The sequence below is a fragment of the Dermacentor andersoni genome, chromosome 1 (assembly GCF_023375885.2).
Source record: "Dermacentor andersoni chromosome 1, qqDerAnde1_hic_scaffold, whole genome shotgun sequence".
Taxonomy (NCBI): Eukaryota; Metazoa; Arthropoda; class Arachnida; order Ixodida; family Ixodidae; genus Dermacentor; species Dermacentor andersoni.
The window spans coordinates 138611093-138631267 of record NC_092814.1 but is presented as its reverse complement, the minus strand read 5'-3'; the positions used below and the strand labels follow the sequence as shown (position 1 = coordinate 138631267).

At 45.6% G+C, this 20175-nt stretch overlaps 1 protein-coding gene across 1 annotated transcript; it reads left to right on the top strand.

Moving 5' to 3' along the window:
* Positions 1-934: 934 nt before the first annotated feature.
* LOC126544356 (pancreatic triacylglycerol lipase-like) lies at positions 935-7080 on the top strand. The gene is made up of 4 exons (XM_072287906.1): positions 935-947; positions 1065-1346; positions 5921-6115; positions 6786-7080. The coding sequence occupies exons 1-4, from the start codon at positions 935-937 to the stop codon at positions 7049-7051; spliced, it is 756 nt and encodes a 251-aa protein (XP_072144007.1). The 3' UTR covers positions 7052-7080.
* Positions 7081-20175: the final 13095 nt, after the last annotated feature.

Sequence of the window (20175 nt, the reverse complement as noted above, 5' to 3'; positions counted from 1 at the left end):
ACACTGTTGCAGAACTTTCTTGAAAGGCCCCGCACCAGGCCCCATAGCAAATTTTGGTTATACGCTGAAAGTTGTCCCGTGTCCTCTAGGGAGCGTTCTGCCACAAAAATTTTTCAAATCGGCTCTTTAATAGCCGAAACAGAAATATTTCAGCGCCGCGAACGCATGATTTCAGCAGGCGGGTTCCACTGCCAAGCAAGACGCTCTGTCCACTCGCCCCGTTTAGCCTTCGCAACCGAAATTCCTTCCCTGCGTTCGCCCATACCAGACCTCGAGGATCGCGTGACGCATACGTCACAGGCCCCGCCTTCATTATTTTTCTCCTCGCTTTTCTTTCCTGCGCTACGCATTTCCGTTGACCGCGCCGCGCGCGAGCTGTTGTCTCGTTCACGCAGCGCATGATATCGCGCGCTGTGCACAAGGAAACATGACTAGCGGATAATTCAGTGCTACATGAATACTGAGGCAGCACAAGCGGATCGCAGAGCGTGATCACGCGCTGAAACACGGTAGAAAATGGCATAGTTTCGGTACCTGCGCACATGACTACACGACCGTGGGAACAAGCAGACGAAGCGGAAGTACATCTCCCGTGCTTCGGTGCGAAGTAAAAGAAAAATACGCAGACATTCCGTTTGTGTATTTTATTATTTCTCTAAGCTTCAGTTCGACAATTCAAGCAACGGATCGCACAGATAACAGATGTCTTGAATAATTCTCGAAGTAACGTGTCACCACGAGCGACCTCACATTGCGGACACAATTACGTAGGCGCAGGAGCACGACTACGTCACAGTCTCTCTCCGGGCAGATTCGCCGCGAGTGAAGAGGGAAACGACGTTCGGATTGAAATTTCAGGCCTTTCCGCGGCGCGTAGCGATGTAATTCTTCGCAAACACGATCATTGGCTCTGCTCTGCGCTTGTCAACTCAAAATGACCAGACCTGGTGAGGGGCCCCTTTAATGCAAGCCTAGATTTCCCTTTTCTCCTTGTTTACTTGCTCTTGCGTCGAATATCACAGGATATTGTTTCCATATGCCTTGTTGCTTCTCCCGTGACTGAGGTTCTCGGGTGCGTCAACGCGACACGCAGGAGGATGCCATAGTGATACTGGTGGACTGGGCCAACGGCTGCCGCTCCCCCAACTATTTCGCGGCTGCAGGCAACAGCGCTCTCATCGGGCGCCAGGTGTCGCTAGCGCTGCAATCATTGGTACGCCTCTTTCCTGACGCTGTGGATCCGGCCAACATCCATGTAGTCGGCTTCAGCCTGGGCGGTCAAGCGTCCGGCTTCTGCGGCCGCCACTTTCTCAACTCGACAGGACGCAGCTTGGGCAGGATCACTGGTGTGGCCATACATCCTCTATTGCGCTTGAAAAGCCGTCTTGAGCTCACGCAAAATGTAGGGCCGGTATAGTGCAACGATTCCTATATGGCTAGATTCTATTCCCTTCCTGTCATTCAACGATCACGACCGGGCAGTCCCTGCTTATAACGCAGGCGAAGTGCCACTCGGACCACTGATGAAGCACGAAAAGGAATTGCACTGGAACAGCATATTCGCATTAACGCGGCACAGTGCCCGAAAACAGCACAGGAATTAAATTATGGGCTTTTAAGCGCCAAAACCACTTTCTGATGATGAGGCACGCCGTAGTGGAGCACTCCGGAAATTTCGACCACCTGGGGCTCTTTAACGTGCACCTAAATCTAAGTACACGGGTGATTTCGCTCCCCCATCGAAATGCGGCCGCCGTGGCCAGGATTCGATCTCGCGACCTCGTGCTCAGCAGCCCAACACCATAGCCACAGAGCAACCACGGCGGGTGAAAACAGCACCAAGGAATACATACGTACACAACATAACAATGAATGGCAACGGAATGCTTTATTGGAAGGGAGACAGATTTTTCTTTTGTACATTAGCAATTGTAAGCAAGTTCATCCGAGCCTTTTTATCAGCCATTACGAAGCCGCGCATAAAAATTCCATTTATTTTTCAGGGAGACTTATCAAGAGGCTGCTGACACAATTGGGCTTTCTGCGTTCAATTTCGTAATCCTCTGTTTCTCATGTTAGCTTGTCTGGATGATTTCGCAGTAACGTCAATTTAAGGAAGGCGTGGAAGGCAGAGTACCGAATTCCCATTGGCGGTGATGAAGGGTACGATTAGCGGGCACAGCAGTGTTTCCAGCATTTTAGCTATGTTCTCTTAATCTGTCACACATCAACTGGAATGCACGGCCCGTATATCTTTTCACAGGATAATGGCAGCAAGTAGAGAGCCTGTTGCGTGCATGCCATAGCCTTCGGCACCTAATCTTCCGTTGTAATCTTCCGGCGTTGGTTCGGCGTTTCTGAGTTTATCTTGGAGAAGATAAGCAATTTGCGCAAAATTGCTTCGCAGAAAAAATGCATTGTCTAATGGTTGTTGCTCAAGCATTAAAAAAAGATAAAGGTAAAAGAAATAAAGGTAAAGGAAAAAGACGACTGGATGCGCATTGCACAATCACGCACACAAGCTGTCCAGGAAATATAAGGTTGGCAAATTGACTGCTAACAAAAATAATTCTGCCAGCAGCCTTCTCGGTGGGCCTCTAAAAATATTTTGAATTCGTTTGCGCAGCTGAGTAATGGGTGAAAAGGTAAGGCTCTTGTGCTTCGACTAAAGCACGTAGTTGCTATTCAGCGCTGTGTGTGCGCGTAGTTGTCTCCCTTTGTTGTTTCTAAAAAAATTAGATGATAATTAGAGCAATAAAATTATCTTTATCTGTGGCTTTCAGTTACGTTGGTGCGTAAGAGATAGAGAGACAGAGCGTAGGCGACACTTCTGCATATAATAAATAATTAAATTATGAAGTTTTACGCGCCAAAACCACGATCTGATTATAAGGCACGTCGTAGTGGGGGATTGAATTGGACAAACTTTAATAAAAGTCCTGCAGGACGCACGTCAGCGCGCAGTACCCCCCACGGGTGTTTTCGCATTTCGCCCCTATCGAAATGCGGGCTCAAGTTTTGCATATGCTCGTTTTCGATACCATTCCCGCTTTACTTTAAATGCACTTGCAGCTCCTACCAAAAAGACGCGCTGCGTAAATATTTACTATAACTTTCAGTTCATGATTTCAGTTACTATACATACATAGATACATACATACGTACTCTAAGAATAATTTATAACTTGAGAAATCAGCGGGTCTTGTTCGTTTGTTTGTCACGCTTTGGTTCAGGTACCGCACGACGCAACGTCAGAAAAGAAAAAAGATTGCCGAGCAGGGTACCTGGGATAGAATAAGCGGGGACATGGTTTAAGCCTGGCGTCCTAACTACCCCGCCGCGGCAACTTTGCGCAAGCGAAGAGATAATAGCTGCTTTGTTTATTCGTCGTTCCACATCGGAAGATATTTAAAATGAACAAATAAGTACTCTCGCGAAATTCGTTTTCTGCATATTTGTGTGAAGCGAAAAGTCTGTAAGGGATACAGTGAATTATTTTGCTGGGCTATAGCGAATAATTACATAATATATAATGTAGATTTGAAAGTTTATTCGACAAACGAAGGGAAAAGCGCGCCTAGGAAGGTCGCTTCATAGAATATTTGGCATAGCCGCGAGGTTCGAAAAGTGACGTACGTCAAGCGCCCTGCGCCGGGAGAATTTCTCAAGCATTCAGTTGAGTGCTGTTAGAGTGTACTTACATTCCAGGAGTTTTAAAGATTGCGAATATGCTTGTTAGAGTAGTCCAGGAGATTCCAGGAGTTCTTGAAGTGACACAGGAGCTTTCGCCATATATTAAGCATCGGTGGTTCTCAAGATCCCATGGTAGTCACTTCGAAGGCTCATAAAGCGAGAGAACGAGAAATGGGGTTGGAAAGGCAGGGAAATTAACCATAACAGCGTCTGGTTTGCTACCCTGCACTAGGGGAAGGGTAAGGGGAAAAGAAAGACGGAAAGAATAGCGAAGAGATCAAGCAAAGGCGCGAAAAAAAGATATACGGCAGGTGGCAAACGTCTGCGAGAACTACAGGGTGTTTCAGCAAAGTCAGGGTAAACTTTAAAAAATCCAAGTTTAAGTTACGTGAATAGACTCACTTAGTATTGTTCGCTGTCTTAAACAACTCACAGTATATTTCACTATGATCTTATGTAATTAATTGTAATTAATTAAGGAAATTTTAAACTATCAATTTAAACGCAGGAACATCAATGTAGAAGTTGTACAGCCCACTGAAAAATGTCCAACAACACTTTTCCGTGGCGATAGCTGCAGCTGTTCTAATTTTTTCCGGGCTGTAAAGAAAGCACGCAAGAGTTGAAAAACTACCGCGTGAATGCGCACTTATGCATGCAACATCAGCGCCCTCAAAGATGCCACGAACGAATAATCGATGATGCACGCAGACCAGACGCCCGAACAGACTTTGAGCAACTGAAGTAGATTACAATGGTCTTGGCTTCCACTTTTGACTTGACATCTTGTCGGTTGAAGCGATGGAATATGCGATAAATATCGCATGGTATTTCTTGAAGCTCTGCCAGTGTACTTGCTGTTGACAGGGTAAAGGGCGAGGAGGGCGGGGAGCAGGGTAAGGAAGTCGCACTCCTCATCAACGATGCATCGCCATCGTGGATGACGGGTGTGGCCATCACCTATAATTTTAGCAGCCTTTACATGCCTTCAGTCTGCGTGCAGCGCCGATCCTTCGATGGCAGAATGTTTGAGTATACACTAATGTCGCTGTACGCAAGCGCGTAGTCACGTGGTATTTTTTCAAATATCGCGCGCTTTGGTTGCAGGCCGGAAAAATTAAAACCACTGCAGTTATCAGCACAGAAAGAAAATATTTGGATCTTTTTCAATAGACTCTACAACTTCTACACAAGCTTTTGCATTTAAATCAACGCTTGAAAAGTTGGTTAAATAATTATTTTTTATTAATTACCTAAGCTCATAGTAAAATATACTTTTAGTTGGTCAAGAGGACTGCGAGGAATATCAACTTGGTTGCATTCTCGTAGCTCACACGATAATTTTTTAACGTTTGGCCCGGCTGAGCTGAAACACCCTGTATAGTCTCTCTAATAGGCCCTGAAGTTATTACGGAAGTTCAGAACTGCAGTTCGCAGTAATCGAGTCCAAGGAATTGAAGTGTCAATGAAGCCTATGGCTAATTTAAGGTTACGTGTGCAATTATATGTGGCCTGTCAGTATTTAAGATTTCTTAAATGCGGCTTTAACGATAGCACTACTCACGTACGGTCGACCAATAGTATGTTGAAAGGTGAGCAGGAGACAAGTACTATCTCCTTTTGAACGACCACAAAAGGTTAAGTAAGTTGCGCAAGTGCATCGTTCTTCGGAACGGGCTGATAGAAACCGTAGCTGCATTCTAGGGCGCAGCTTGCCTTAACAAAAGAGGCGATCCTTTTTATTCATAAGGGCGTTTTTAAGCACAAATATCATAAATAGAGGCCCTATCGTAAGATAAAGGCACAGAGAGGCATTAGCAGACTTCTTATTAACATTTGATAAGTTCATATATCAGGAGGCGGATGTTCATAAAAAGAAAGAGTTTAAAAAGATTGCTTCTAGTTATAATTAAGTAGCTCCGGAGTTCTTATGAAACATATAAATACATTAATGTGACAACTTAGTCTCTTCATCAGACTGGCACAGCGCAGACTCACTCCATGGTGTGTGTCAAATAAATTAATTCTTAGCACTTTCCCGGCTGGGGGGGGGGTATTGGAATGGCGTTGTCCGTCAACCAAATCCAAAGTATTTGATCAAGAGGAATTTGATCGACCAGAGGGGTGAGACTGCAACCGTAGCAGTATACTTCAAATGCGCTCTAATTTCATTAGCTGAACGACAAACATTGTACGAGAGCTAACAGTCTGTGCCTTTACTGCGCAGCCCTGGATCCAGCGGGTCCGCTCTTCGAGGAGAGCGACGTCCACGTGAGCAAGGCGGATGCGATTTTCGTGGACATTATCCACACCAGTTACGGCTGGAACGTGCTCAAGGGGGACCTTGGCATGCAAGCTGCCACCGGCCACGTGGACTTTTATCCCAATTTCCAGGAGAGGCAACCTGGTTGCGACACTTTTAGTGCGTATACGGAGATCTAGCGACAGCGTGCGCGCAAGAGCGGTTCTCTTATCGCTTATCATTTCTTCCGGTCAGATGAGTGAGGTCCCACGCAAGGCGATGAGTGGCGCAACAACGTTACCGCTGTGTTTGAGTCTTTTGAAGTAACTCTCTTCGCCTCAGCTTTTCGGCGGGGTACTCTTTAAATGGGCACTTGCAGAGAGACGAGTGACCTGTGCTCGTAGAAGCGATAGGAATTCTAGATGTTGCTGTATTTATTGTCGCTGTCTAAGCGATGAACGTCTGAAAAGATAAGCTGCTGGAAAGCCGGCACGCAATTCGCATTCTTTTCGTACTTTTTCCTGGTGCTCACATGCTGTGTGCTTTTGCACTGCCCTGAGCAAAAGTATATGGACCAGGGATTCCCTGATAAAGCCGATCTTTTTCTTCTCAGCATATGGACGTAACTTGAAATTCAGTACTGCAGTCCAAATTAGTCATTGAGAACTTTCCAATGCATTCATCAACTTCAGTTACTGCGCCTGGATTACGAATAAATAGTCTTTTTTTTTTTTTTCGATGAGCCAGCAGTCCGTATATTTTTGCTCATGGGTTACCAGTTGTTCAAACCGCGTTTTACTGAATGTCCAGCTGCAGTCAAACGGCAATGCGCACTCTCATTTCGCTCCAGGTCTTTCCTGCCGCCACAGGAGGGCGCACAAATACTTCGTCGAGTCCATTTTGTCTGATTCATGCAAGTTCGTGTCCACTGCATGTCGACCGGGCGTTACCGACCTGAAATGTGACCTGCTTCCTAGTGGCGAAATGGGCTACGGCAGCGAGAGGGCACCCGGACGTGGCGAACAATTCCTGAGAACAAACAACGAACCACCCTTTTGCCTGCCAGTCGAGTCTGGCAGTGCAATGTCGAGATACGCCGAACATCAGCCTGAATAACACAATAATAAAGGAATGTGGCGGGCTTAGCAGCAGTTTCGTGATTGCAGTTCACAAATTACATGGAGCAGTTACGGAATCCTGGTAGCACCTGCGGGTTTCGTTGGACAAACCACGTGTTCGTATTGCACTCGCTACCATTTTGCGAGATGACGGAGAATGAAACAGGGAGAAATTCAAAGAGAACTCACGAGGAAGACGCGACGTAGCGCACGATCTCGGACGTCTGCCAAGCAGCCGGCTACGAATACGGAACCAATAATCGTGCTAGTGGCACGGTGCAACTCACAGTCTCCGAGTCGGCTATGACGTATTCAGCGTAAGAAAGGACATGCCCCATGCTGGAGTTGCTGTACTGGATTTGGAATTTCAATGCTGCAAGAAAAACAAAGCAAACCAACTATACCATTATTTCGATAACTTTTCTAACTCCCCATATAGTCACCGTAGGTCACCGCGTTGCCTTTTAAATATATATCGTCGCTCTTGAAGTATGTTTTTGAAACTGCGACTACAGCGAAAAAATTCGGTGCAGGCGCAAGCGTCCAAGTGTGAATTGTGTCCAGTGCTTTCACGTGTGATGGCAAAAATGCAATTTTAGTATATATTTGTGACCTGTAAGCTCGACTGCAACTCGCAAGGGCTCGGGGAACAAAATCACAATTGTTTTTTTGTTCATAAGATCTGTTTCCTATTGGACAGCAGCCTTCTCTAATGATCTGCAATAGAGTGTAAAACTGGGTGAGTTGGCTGATCTCCGTAGTAACGGCAGCGCAAAAACAACTACAGCAAAAGACAGAATTACACAGGACAGACGCTGTGATATAATGATATGCCCAATGTCACGAATGGTTGGCAAGGTATATATATATATATATATATATATATATATAATGCTTCGAACAATAGAAGCTTATACGTTGCAAACATGGCGGTTTATCGGCGGTTCAGGGGACTTAGCGCCACCTGTGTGACGGGGCATAACGTACTTCCGGCGAAACTAAATACACTGACGCCATATCCGTTAAAAAAAGAAATGACGTCATTTTTGTTGTCAAAGGCGCGACATTTGTTTTTGTGGACTGCCCCTAGAGCTGCCTTTTCGAATGCCTCTCAATTCGACTCGATGGGCGTTTCGAACTTTTAGCACGGAAAGCGACGCAGCAAAACGTCACCCGTACGCGCGTCAAAATCGCACCCATGCAGAGAGCTCTTTTTTTCCCCAAAGCAGAAAACGCTTATTACGTTGAGCGCTGGTCGGCATCATCGGACCCCTAGCTCTTCAGCCAGCGTAGCCGCATGAAGACAGCCAAAGTAAACAATTATCTGGTGGGCGTAACTCCCTACTATTGAGTAACAGGTTGAACAACGATGAAACACAGCCTGGCGTTGGCAATCGTTGGCAACCCTTACAACACAACGTGTGAGGGGACCGTATAGTAGTAGGTGAACTTTACGAGCACGCCTTTCTGTACGCATGAACAGTGGGACCGTACTGCAATTGATAACGGCGTAAACGTCACGCCCCCTTTCACAGCGAGCGCTGAAAAAGATGTATCTCTGATAAATGATCAAGTAAAATAGATTTGTCTTTTTTATTTTCTCGCCACAAGTACATAACATTGAGTAGGAATTTTATTTTGTTGAATGAAATCACGCTTTCTTGTTCCATTCTGAAATAGTCGCGCTTTAATCGCTGCTCCCATAACCAAAATCACGAAACTAAACAAGAACATCGAAACACACTGCACCCAGTTATGCAATCAGGATTGGGATGACGTATGCGATGCCATGGACGGCAACATCAACACGGGCAAGACGTGGAAGATTCTCAAGCACCTGCTCGACCCGTCGGGCACGAAGATAACGGCGAAAGCGGAAATGACCCAGTTCAGACACGAGTACAACGGAAACATGCTTGAGATAGGCGATGAAATCGTCAAGCTGTACCTTGAGAGACCTCCAGCCGTTGAACAACGGAACTACTCGGGCTCTCCCAACGAGGACCTCGACAGAGATTTCTCCCAGCAAGAAATCAAGGCGGTCCTGCAGGTCATCAAGGCGAAGTCGGCTCCGGGGCCCGACAAAGTGACCAACAAGATGCTCCGGAATCTTGATGACCAGGCAACGAGCCGCTTGACAGACTACATCAACGAGTGCTGGCGGTACGGCGGGATTTCCGACGAATGGAATAGGTCCGACGTGATCCTAATCCCCAAGCTGGGTAAATCCTTAGAAATACAGAACATGCGGCCGATCTCCCTCACTTCCTGCGTTGGTAGAGTGATGGAGCATGCCTGCCTGAGTAGAGTCAACGGCTACCTGGAGTCAAACGACATGTACCGCAGCAAGACGATTGGCTTCAGAAGAGGGCTCTCTACCCAAGACGCCATGATACAACTCAAGGAGCAAGTCATAGACACCACGGAGCGGGGCTTGAGGGCAATACTTGTACTTGATCTAAAGAAGGCCTTCGACAGGGTCAAGCACGCGGTCATCGTCGACAGAATCGCGCAACTTGACCTCGCCGAACGAACGTATAATTATATCCGAAATTTCCTTACGGCAAGAACCGCCAGAATCAAACTGAACGAGGAGGAGAGCATCCAGGTGGACATGGGTAGCGCCGGCACACCGCAAGGGTCCCTCGTGCCACCGATGCTCTTGAACCTCGTCATGAGCGGACTATCGGAAAAACTAGGAGTGAATAGAAGGCATTAATCACACAGTACCTTGATTCGGGCTATTTGGTTCATCTTGACAATTTTCATAAAGAAGCGCTAAAGACGAAGTCGATGGAACACTACGACAGGACTGGCGCTACTTCGAACTGGCGTTTATTACAAACGGTCATCTATTTATGCTCTGCGCATCACGTACATCATGCACTCCAATTATCATACACACAAAGATTGAAATGAATCATATCATACATACGATTGTATGGTCAATCAGTTCAAGTGTCTAGATGTCTCGATAGAAAGGTCACTTCTTTTTCTTGCAAAATCAAAGATGTACAGCTGACGCACTTGCCGCCTGCTTTCCTTATAAAATATGCCTCAACTATTTGTCTTTCTGTTTTTGTGTTTCCTTTCCTCGGGAAGGTCGTGTTACCAAACATGGGTGTGCATGCGCACTTTTTGCAGTGCTCAGTCAAGTGACTATCGTATCCTTTTCTGACATCATTGTTGTGCTGTCTTGTCTGCAGCCTTGTCATTGAAGCACTGGCCGGTTTATCCGATATAAACGTGTCCACAATCTAAGGGTATTTGATACGCAACATCTGAAGTTCATTCGGTGTAATTGGTCCGGTGATTACTGTGACATTGCGTGCGTTTCTGGTGCTTCTTGTTTTGAATATTACACACTGCTGACAATTTGCAAGGCGCTGAAAAAAACTAGATTGACATTGTGTCGGTTTCCCACCTTTCTCAAATTATGTGAAACTTTATGGAGGTATGGAATCCCATGTACAGGTCTCTTGTCGTGATCTTTAGTTGGGCACTTTCTTCCCTGTTTTAATTTTTGAAGCAATGTTTCACAGACAGATGAAAGGACGGACACTGGAAATCCAGCATGTTTCAATCTGTCTACTTGGCTAGACATACTATGCTCAATTTGGTGAACACATGACTTTTGCAAAGCAGACTGAATGCATGTGGTGGCTATGCCCCTCTTTATCAATTTTGAATGCGCGCTATCGAAAGGGAAAACACTTTTCTTTGATCTTGGATTGTATCTCCAGCATACGTGGTCATCTGAGGAAAATAAAATTTTAAGATCTAGAAACTGAATACAGTTGTCATTTGGCAGTTGCATTCAGTCTGCTTTGCAAAAGTCATGCGTCCACTAAATTGAGCATAGTATGTGAAGCCAAGTAGACAGATTGAAACTTGCTGGATTTCCAGTGTCTGTCATTTAATCTGTCTGTGAAACATTGCTTCAAAAATTAAAACGGGGAAGGAAGTGTCCAACTAAAGATCACGACAAAGGACCTGTACATGTGAGTCCATACCTCCACAATGTTTCACATAATTTGAAAAATGTGGCAAACCGACAAAATGTCAATCTAGCTTTTTCAGCGCCTTGCAAATTATCAGCAGTGTGCAACCTTTCAAACGAGAAGCAGCAGAAACGCACGCAATGCAACACTAATCATCGGACCAATTACACCGAATGCATTTCAGATGTTGTGTATCAAATACCCTTAGATTGTGGACACGTTTATATCGGATAAACCGGCCAGTGCTTCAATGACAAGGCTAGACAGCGCAACAATGATGTCAGAAAAGGATACGGTAGGCACTTGGTTGAGCACTGCAAAAAGTGCGCATGCACACCCATGTTTGGTGACATGACCTTCCTGAGGAAAGGAAACACAAAAACAGAAAGAGAAATAGTTGAGGCATATTTGATAAGGAAAGCAGGCGACACGTGCGTCAGCTGTACATCTTTGATTTTGCAAGAAAAAGAAGTGACGTTTTTGTGGAGATATCTAGACACTTCAACTGATTGACCATACAACCGTATGTATGATATGATTCATTTCATTCTTTGTGTGTATGATAATGGGAGTGCATGATGTACGTGATACGCAGAGCATAAATAGATGACAGTTTGTAATAAACGCCATTTGGAAGTAGCGCCAGTCCTGTCGTATGTGTTCCTTCGACTTCGTCTTCATCTTTAGCGCTTTTTTATGAAACCTGTTAATCACACAGTTTATGCAGACGACATTACGATTTGGACCACGAAGGACGCAAGCGAGGGCGTTATGGAGAACAGACTTCAACGGGCGGTGGAGGCAATCGAAAATCATCTGGAGGGCACCGGACTAGAATGCTCGCCGGAGAAATCGGAATTGCTGCTCTACCGCCCCAGGAGGCTACGCAAACCGTCCAGAGACGTAGCAGCACTACACAATAGGGGAGTCAGATTATCAATGAGAAAAGGCATGGAGATACCCATGGTCCAAAAGATCAGAGTCCTGGGTCTCTTGATCGAAGCCAGAGGAACAAACGCGGAAACTATAACGCGCCTGGAAAAGAAAGTCACGGCGACCGTTCGGCTAATACAGAGCGTCTCCAACAACAGCAGGGACATTAAAGAAAGAAACGTGGTACGGTTCGTCCAGGCCTTCGCGATCAGCTACGTCGCGTACGTGGTGGCATTCGTCCACTGGAACAAGGCTGAGAAAGACAAGATTGACGCGCTCATTAGAAAAGCATATAGAACGGCACTTGGTCTCCCCCAATACACAAGAAAGGAAAGGTTACTACAACTCGGAGTACATAACACGATGGAGGAAATCGCGGAAGCACAGAGGATAGCGCCACTCGAAAGACTCTCCGGAACCAAGGCGGGCAGAGAAATCATGGAAAAGATCGGCATAAACTACCACGGAATGAAGGGCCCCAAGACGCAGATTCACCCGGACGTCCGGGCCGCAGTAAACACGGAAATATCCCGAAGAACATGCACCCCGTGCACAATGTCGAGAGAAGAAAATGCCGCACGATAACGATTCTCAAAAACCACGGAGCGCGGGAGGGAGTACTTTTCGTAGACCCCGCCCGGTACCCCCGTAACAGGGTCGACAATGGTGGTGTCGGCGGTGACGAGAGTACCTGCCTCTTCGCAATGGCAGTCGCAATCACGAAAGGAAAGACCGTGACTGCGGGGTCCGTAAGGGCTAGATCGTCGGAGGCAGCGGAAGAAATGGCAATCGCATTGGCTGTAATCAGCGGTCGGCAACAAGACAGAACAATAATCACTGACTCCAAGACGGCCATTAGAAACTTCACAAAGGGCTGTGTCTCCACCGAGGCGGCCAAAATCCTGAACCGCAGAGCAGAAGACTTCAAGAACGGCAGTCACAACCAAATACCTCAAATGGATGCTGGTACGTATAGGAGAGGTAATCACGTCTGCCCCTCCCAAACTCAGCGAGAATGCCCACCGGACCGCGCGAGAACTAACCCACCGCGGCTCGGACAGTGACGGCCCAACACCTCGCAACCCCCGGGGAAAGGGGGAGAACTGCGACGGAGGTGATGGAGAACACGGAGGAGGCGACGACGACAAAGTGGCGATACAAGAAGACAGGGACAGACTGGTCACGTACCACGACATACTGACCCACTATACAAAACAAAGAGAAGCATACCCACAACCCCACAAACAACTCGACAGGTCTCAAGAAACAGATTGAAGAAGGTTGCAAACCAGAACGTTCCCGAACCCAGCACATTTAAACAGAGTAAATTCAACACAATACCCAGGCGCGAGCTGCAAGCTCTGCAAGCACGAACACGCAGACATGGCACACATAGCAATGCACAAAGCTCCGATCAATATACGTAGAGGACAACATAGAACCAGACCTTCTCGAGGAGCGATGGCTAAGCGCTCTGACTATCTCGAAACTACACAACCAACAATGGGCAATCCAGCGGGCCCGGGCAGCTGTGGAAAGGCTATGCCTCACCGCACATAATGCCCGGGTGGCCTGAGCCCGGGGTGGCAACCTCGCAGGTCTTTTTCTCATTAAAGTTTTTTCGTCCGTCCGTCCCACAACCACCCTTGCTGATGTGGCTGACAATTGGTTCTAGACTGCCTTTCGCCCGAATCGTCGCAACCCATTTGGATCTACCTTGTGGTTGATACCTACTTTTGAAGAGCTCTAGCGTAAAAACGTTTGTCAACGCGGGCTAATGTCTTAAACCATTCTTTAAAACAAAAAGGCTCAGTATTTAATACCTCTGTTACTTTAAAAAGAAATGCATTGGATACTTGAAGAAAGCACTTGGGCAGACCCGTTAAGAGCACAGGCAATTAAGCGCGTGAAGTGTTGCGAAGAGAACACGGCGCACGTTTACGGCAGCAGATTTTTTTTCTGAATAAAGAACTTCGCAAGAACTGACGCTTCGCGGCATCTAATAACAGCGAAAATCCGGCAAAACCGATCTCACTATGAATGCCGACGTCAATGCGACAAGCATTGAAGCAATGTAGCAACACACAGTTTTGTCAACGCCGAAACGTTTATGCAGCCCAGCTTGTCTCTCGCGCTTCTTGGTGCACAAGCTGCTCCATCTAACGACGTCGCCATAAAGTCCGTGCATGGCGCGGGTTTGATTGTGCCATGCATCAGATAAATTTAAAAGATAATTTCTGTCATTGTGGAGTGCGGCATAACGAGTGACACATGCCTATTTATTGACATATACCCAAGTTAACGGAATGAAGGTTCAGTGAAGGCAGACAGACTCTTATTCGCACATGCCCAGCGATCCAAGTTGGTATCAAAGAGTTTCATTGAAGAGCCGCACAGACCGAGTGGCACCTGCTCAGTGCTTCAGGTCGGCATCAAAGAGGTATTGAAGAGCGTTACATACCCAGCACCGAATCCCTAGTGGCTGATGTCGGCGTCAATTCGTTGGAGATCGGCCCATAGGTACATAGGGCCTCATAGCCAGTGGCTCAAGTTGGTCCGACGGCTGGTTTCGAACCCTGTTCCCTCAGCACAGAATTATGACATAAAATTACTGGATATGGAGCTTGCGGGGCATCGGGATGTTGCGTGTTCTACTTGCAGCTTGATTTCATCCACCGTAGTGTGGATCTAGCTCAGCGCTCAGTTCTCGTCATGCCGAAGTGTTTCTATTTCCGTTTTCCCTTCTTCAGGAGGGGCAGACGAAAAATACACCACAGCCTCGAGTCAATGACTGAACAATGATACCGTCGTGAGCACTTAGAGCAAGCTAAATATACCTGGTAGCGAAGCTTCCATAGAAGCCCATACGTTCAAAACACGGAGGTTCATCGGCAGTTCATGGGGCTCAGAGCCATCTGTGTGAGGAGGGAACACTTCCGGAGGAAAAAAAAATGATGTTACGCCATATCCATTAAAAAACGAAGTGACGTAATTTTGTTCTCGAAGGCGCGAAATTTGTTTTGGGGGCCTGCCATTACAGCATTCAAATGCCCCGCCATTCGACTTGATGACCGTTTCGAGCTTTCAGCGCGGAAGGCAATGCAGGAAAAGGCCATCCGTACGGGTGTCGAAATCACACCCGTGCACAGAGCATACTTTCTTTGGAGACCGACGAAAGCTTTAAATGTGGAGTGCTCGTATCGTCGGACACCAAGACTGCCGGCTAGCGCAGTTGCGCGAAAACAACTAAACAACTGTCTGGCGGTCGTAACTCGCTACTTTTGTCTGAACAGGTTAAGAAACGATGAAGCTACCCGCGCCACCAAATACAGACAACCTTCGACAAACAACACAGCACAGCGTGCTGGGGGGCGTATTGTAACAGGTGAACTTTACGAATGTGCCTTTCTGCACACTTCAAGAGCTGCATTGCATTCCAAATGATAGCGGCGTCAAACCCCTCAGCCCCTTCTTTCGATGGGCGCTGAAAAAATATATTTATTGATAACAACAAAACAAAATAAAATTGCCCTTTCTTTACTCGTCACGCATATATAAAATTGACCAGGAATTTCATTTTAGTTTAATGAATCTAAATGTATCTCGTTTTAATTAAAAAAAGTTTTTCTTTCTTTCCCAATGTTTGTTCCCTCCAAAAATAGTCGCGCTTCAATCGCTGCTCCCATAAGCACCCTTGCTGGTGTCGGTGACAATTTGTTCTGAACCGCTTTTCGCCCGAAGCTTCGCCACCTATTTAGATTGACCTTGGTTAAAGTACCAAGCACCTGTTAGCATCAACTCCTAAATCTAGTAATACGATTGAACAAATGTTGACAAACATATACACGAGATGTTACATAAACTTCCTGAAGTGCAGAGCTCGAGTAGCCTACCGCTGAAATAGTCATTACTCGTCAATCTGCTGTTGACGACGAGATAGCAGGTTTGATTTCCGGCTGTGGCGGGCGCATTCCGATGGCAGCGGAATGAGAGAGTAGTCGTGTATTGTGCTTTGAACGCACGGTAATGAAACCCAGCTAAGCATCAGAACGCAACAGCCACAGCGCCAACACGCATGTTTCCAGTTTAAGCTGCTATGAGCGTGTATACCGACGAACCCATAAGAGTGAGCGGTCCAATACGCCAAGTATATGCAGTGTTCTCGGAGCCTGCATTTGCGCGTCTCTATTTGCGCAATGATGACATTGCACATTTTACTGTTAATGGCTAAAAGAAATACATTGGGTATTTGAAAAAAGCGCTTGCAGGCCCGTTAAGTGCGCAGGCAATTAAGTGTCTGAAATGTTGCGAAGAGAACACGGCGTTCCTCTCGCGAAACCGATTTATAGTACTGTAAATGACATTACTTTCCCTTGTACGGCAGAAACCGCAGCGTTTTGCCAGCGCACTATCGAGCGATAAACGGGAGTACCCAGCTCAGCTAACACCTTTTTTTTTATTGATATCATATAGGGAGATGTCGACGCACAATTTAAGGCGCCGGCTACTCCTTAGCTCTCGAAAGGGTCTAGGTTACAACATACAGGGTACAGGATTACATATCACATAACCTTTTCATAGAAGCACCAGGACACTAGTCGAACAACGTTTTTACAGTAACACTATGACGTAAGAAACACATAGTACATACAATATAGCAGTTAAATGACGCTACAGTTCTCTAGAAAAAAGCCTCAAAAATACAAATGATACTTTCGCCTAATAACGCAGTCTCTAGTCAGCGGGTGGTACATACATCGTGTAAAGGCATTATCACACATAGTCACAGCAGAACAGTCAACATAACTTAATCCACAAAAACATTGAAATGAAAGCGACATTGAAATGAAAGCAATAATAAAAGCGTTAATAACGGCCAACAATGCCGCTGTCTTCAAGAAAAGTCTTCAGTGCTTTTAAAGCACTCTTCTGCAAGGACGTTGTTGGCCAAGGACCCAAAAGTTTCTTTAAACTGAAAGGTCTGCGGTCTAATGTAATTAGGGTTGGTCTAAGTCGGCGTCTTGGTGTGTCATGATGTGGCCAATCTAGGAAGAGGTGATGTATATCTTCGTCTAAAAATTCACAGTCACATTCGGGGGTTTCCGTACGGCCAATTCTGTGTAAGAAATGTTTTGTGTCGCCAGTGCCTAGCCTTAATCGATGAATAACGGTTTCCATATTTCTGTCTAATGACAATGAAAATTTGAATTCAATAAACGGATCAATATGATACAAATATGAGCTCTTAGAATTTTGATCAAACCTCGTATTTCTACACATTCTGAAAGACGTTGTCCTTATAATACAGTGTAAATCATTCTTTGATATTGGGAGCGAAACCACATTATCTTTGAGGTGTGCTTGTCGTGCTGCGTCATCGGCTGCTGAGTTGCCAGGAATGTTACAATGCCCTGGTATCCACTGGAATGCTATTTCATGCTTTACTTGGCTAGCCTTCGTGAGGTCTTTAATTATTTCGTATATTATACTATCACTGATTGCCTTTCCTTTTGTGCTGCAGAGTGATGTTAGAGCCCCCTGTGAATCACTGAAAATTACACATTTTTGCGCATCTCTTACTGTCAATATAAATTTTATCGCGCATAGGATTGCGAACAGTTCAGCCGTAGTGGACGAAGTCGCACGAGATAGCTTAAACAATTTTTGTTTGTAGAAGTGCGGTATAATGAATGCTGAAGTTGAAGAGGTTGCTGTGCAGGAGCCATCTGTATAGGCGTGTCTGTATCCTCAATACCGCATATATATCTGGTAAAGGGCTAGTTGTTGAGCAGCTTGAATGAACATGTCTCTTTCTCTGAATATTTCGTCTACTGACAATTCGATGTTTGGAAGTGTAAGTAGCCATGGAGGATATTCGACGTCTGAGTTCCACAATTAATTTCGAGGAAATATATGAATATTTTCTCGAGTTTCTTTATGAACATAACTTCTATCTCGTTTCATTATGTCTAGAGCCAATGGGTGGCTTTTATGCTGTTTGAAGACGGAAATAATTTCGGCATGTTTATGTAGTTCCCATAACTGAAAACGGTGGTTGGCGAGCCTTAGCTATTGCAAGACAGCTAGAAGTTGCTCGTGCAACTCCTACACATATGCGTAGTGCTTTAGCTAAAAGTATTTGAAGTCACTCTTCTGACGTGTGGGAAAGGCCGTGTAAGATGGGCGCAGAATACACAATTTGTTGTCCTATATATAGTAATGCATTGTAAACAGTCAGCATGGACGATACTGATCCACCCCATGATGTGCCTGCAAGCCTGCGAAGTACAGTCAGTATCGCATTGACCTCGTTTTCGAGTTTTTTCATGTGGGGTGCCCAGGATAGCTGCCTATCAAGTATTATGCCAAGAAATCGATGCTGCGTGACAATCATTAGAGGGCGTCCTTCCAGATTAAGAGCGAAATTTGTAGCTGCCTCCGAGTGAAGGGCAATACAGCTGTCTTTGCGTGTGATAGTACCATTCCTCTCTCTCTCAAAAATTTGTTGATTATATTTATGCCGTCTTGCAATGCCATTTGAAGTAGTTGAGCATTAGACCCAGATGTCCAAATACACACATCATCTGCGTACAGTGAAAACTTTAACTGTGATGGCAGCCTTCTTGTTAAATCAGCAATGACGCAGTTAAAAAGGAAGGGGCTGAGTGCGCTTCCCTGTGGTACTCCCTGTTTGACAACATGTTCAGCACTCTTTCCTTCACCCGTCTGAACAAATATTTTGCGACCTGATAGAAATTCAGATATCCATCGCAAGGACCTGCCAGACAGACCAAGTTCCAACATACTTAGCAAAACATGAACGTGACTAACAGTGTCAAATGCCCTCTTGATGTCTAGGAATACTGCTATAGTCATGTTCCCACGTGCAAGCTCATGCTCCACACAGGTTACTATATCTAATATTGCATCCATTGTGCATCTCTGTTTTCTAAAACCTACTAAGTAGTTGGACAACACATCCGTTTCATTACAGCACCATTGAAGTCGAGCGTCAATCATTTTCTCCATTACTTTGCATAAACAACTTGTCAAACTAACTGGGCGGAAGGATTCAAGGCACAAGGGCGCCTTACTAGGTTTTAAAATTTGGATGATTCGAGCGACTTTCCAAGAGTCAGGTACAGTTTCTTCTATCCATTGGTAAGTATAGATGTCTAAGAGAGCATTTGTACCTGTCGGACCGAGGTTTCTTAGCATAGTGTACGTAATGCCGTCCGGCCCAGCAGCAGACTTTTGGCGACATGATGCAATTGCACACTGAAGCTCGCTTCATGTGAAAGCATGATCTAATTGAGGATGTTGTGCCCAATAGCAAGCAGTAATTTTCAGCTTAGCGAACACTACTGAATTATCGAATTCTGCACATTGTGATGAAAAAGCAGGTGTGGAAATAAGCTCGCAAAATTCATCTGCAACTGTTATCTCACACGTGTCCCGAGCTACAGCGAGAACACGAAATGGGAAGCTCTGTGTTACAAGTCCGCTTAAAGAACAAATTACTAGAAAAATTCGTTGGACAGACGTGTGAGGAGACAGCATGCCGCAGAAATAGCGCCAGCCCGTTTGCCTAAATTTTCCATGCGTCTGCGCATTACATTGTGAATTTTGCTTGTAATGCTTCTAAACTTCCGCTCCGTCGGTACGCTCTTTCGCATCGGCGTCTGATGGCTCTTAGGTGTTCATACTCTCCGTCAACTTAAGCATATAATCTTTTGGAATTGAGACCTTCTTTGTGCATACGGTCACATTATTCTGCAAAAATTCTGTAAATCTTTCCACCGTTGTATGTTAATTAATTTGATCCGTTAGGCGGTACCGAAAAGCTTTCCAGTTGGTTAGTCTGCTGCACCGCCTGATATCATAGTACAGGCTAGGGTGATTTTCAAGTATGAGAAGATGATCACTGCCGCGTGTTTCCATCTCTGCTGTCCATCCCACACCATTCACTAGATCATGCGAACACAGGGTAACATCTATGCAGCTTGAATAATTACATCCACGAAGAAATGTCTGTGACCCATCTTTTAAAACAGTCAAGTTGCATTTATCTATGGCGGACTCAAACTCAATAACGTTACCACTTGCATCACAATGATCACTGCCCCAAATAATGTTGTGTGCATTGAAGTCTCCACATATGAATACATTAGAATGAGCTATTTTGAAA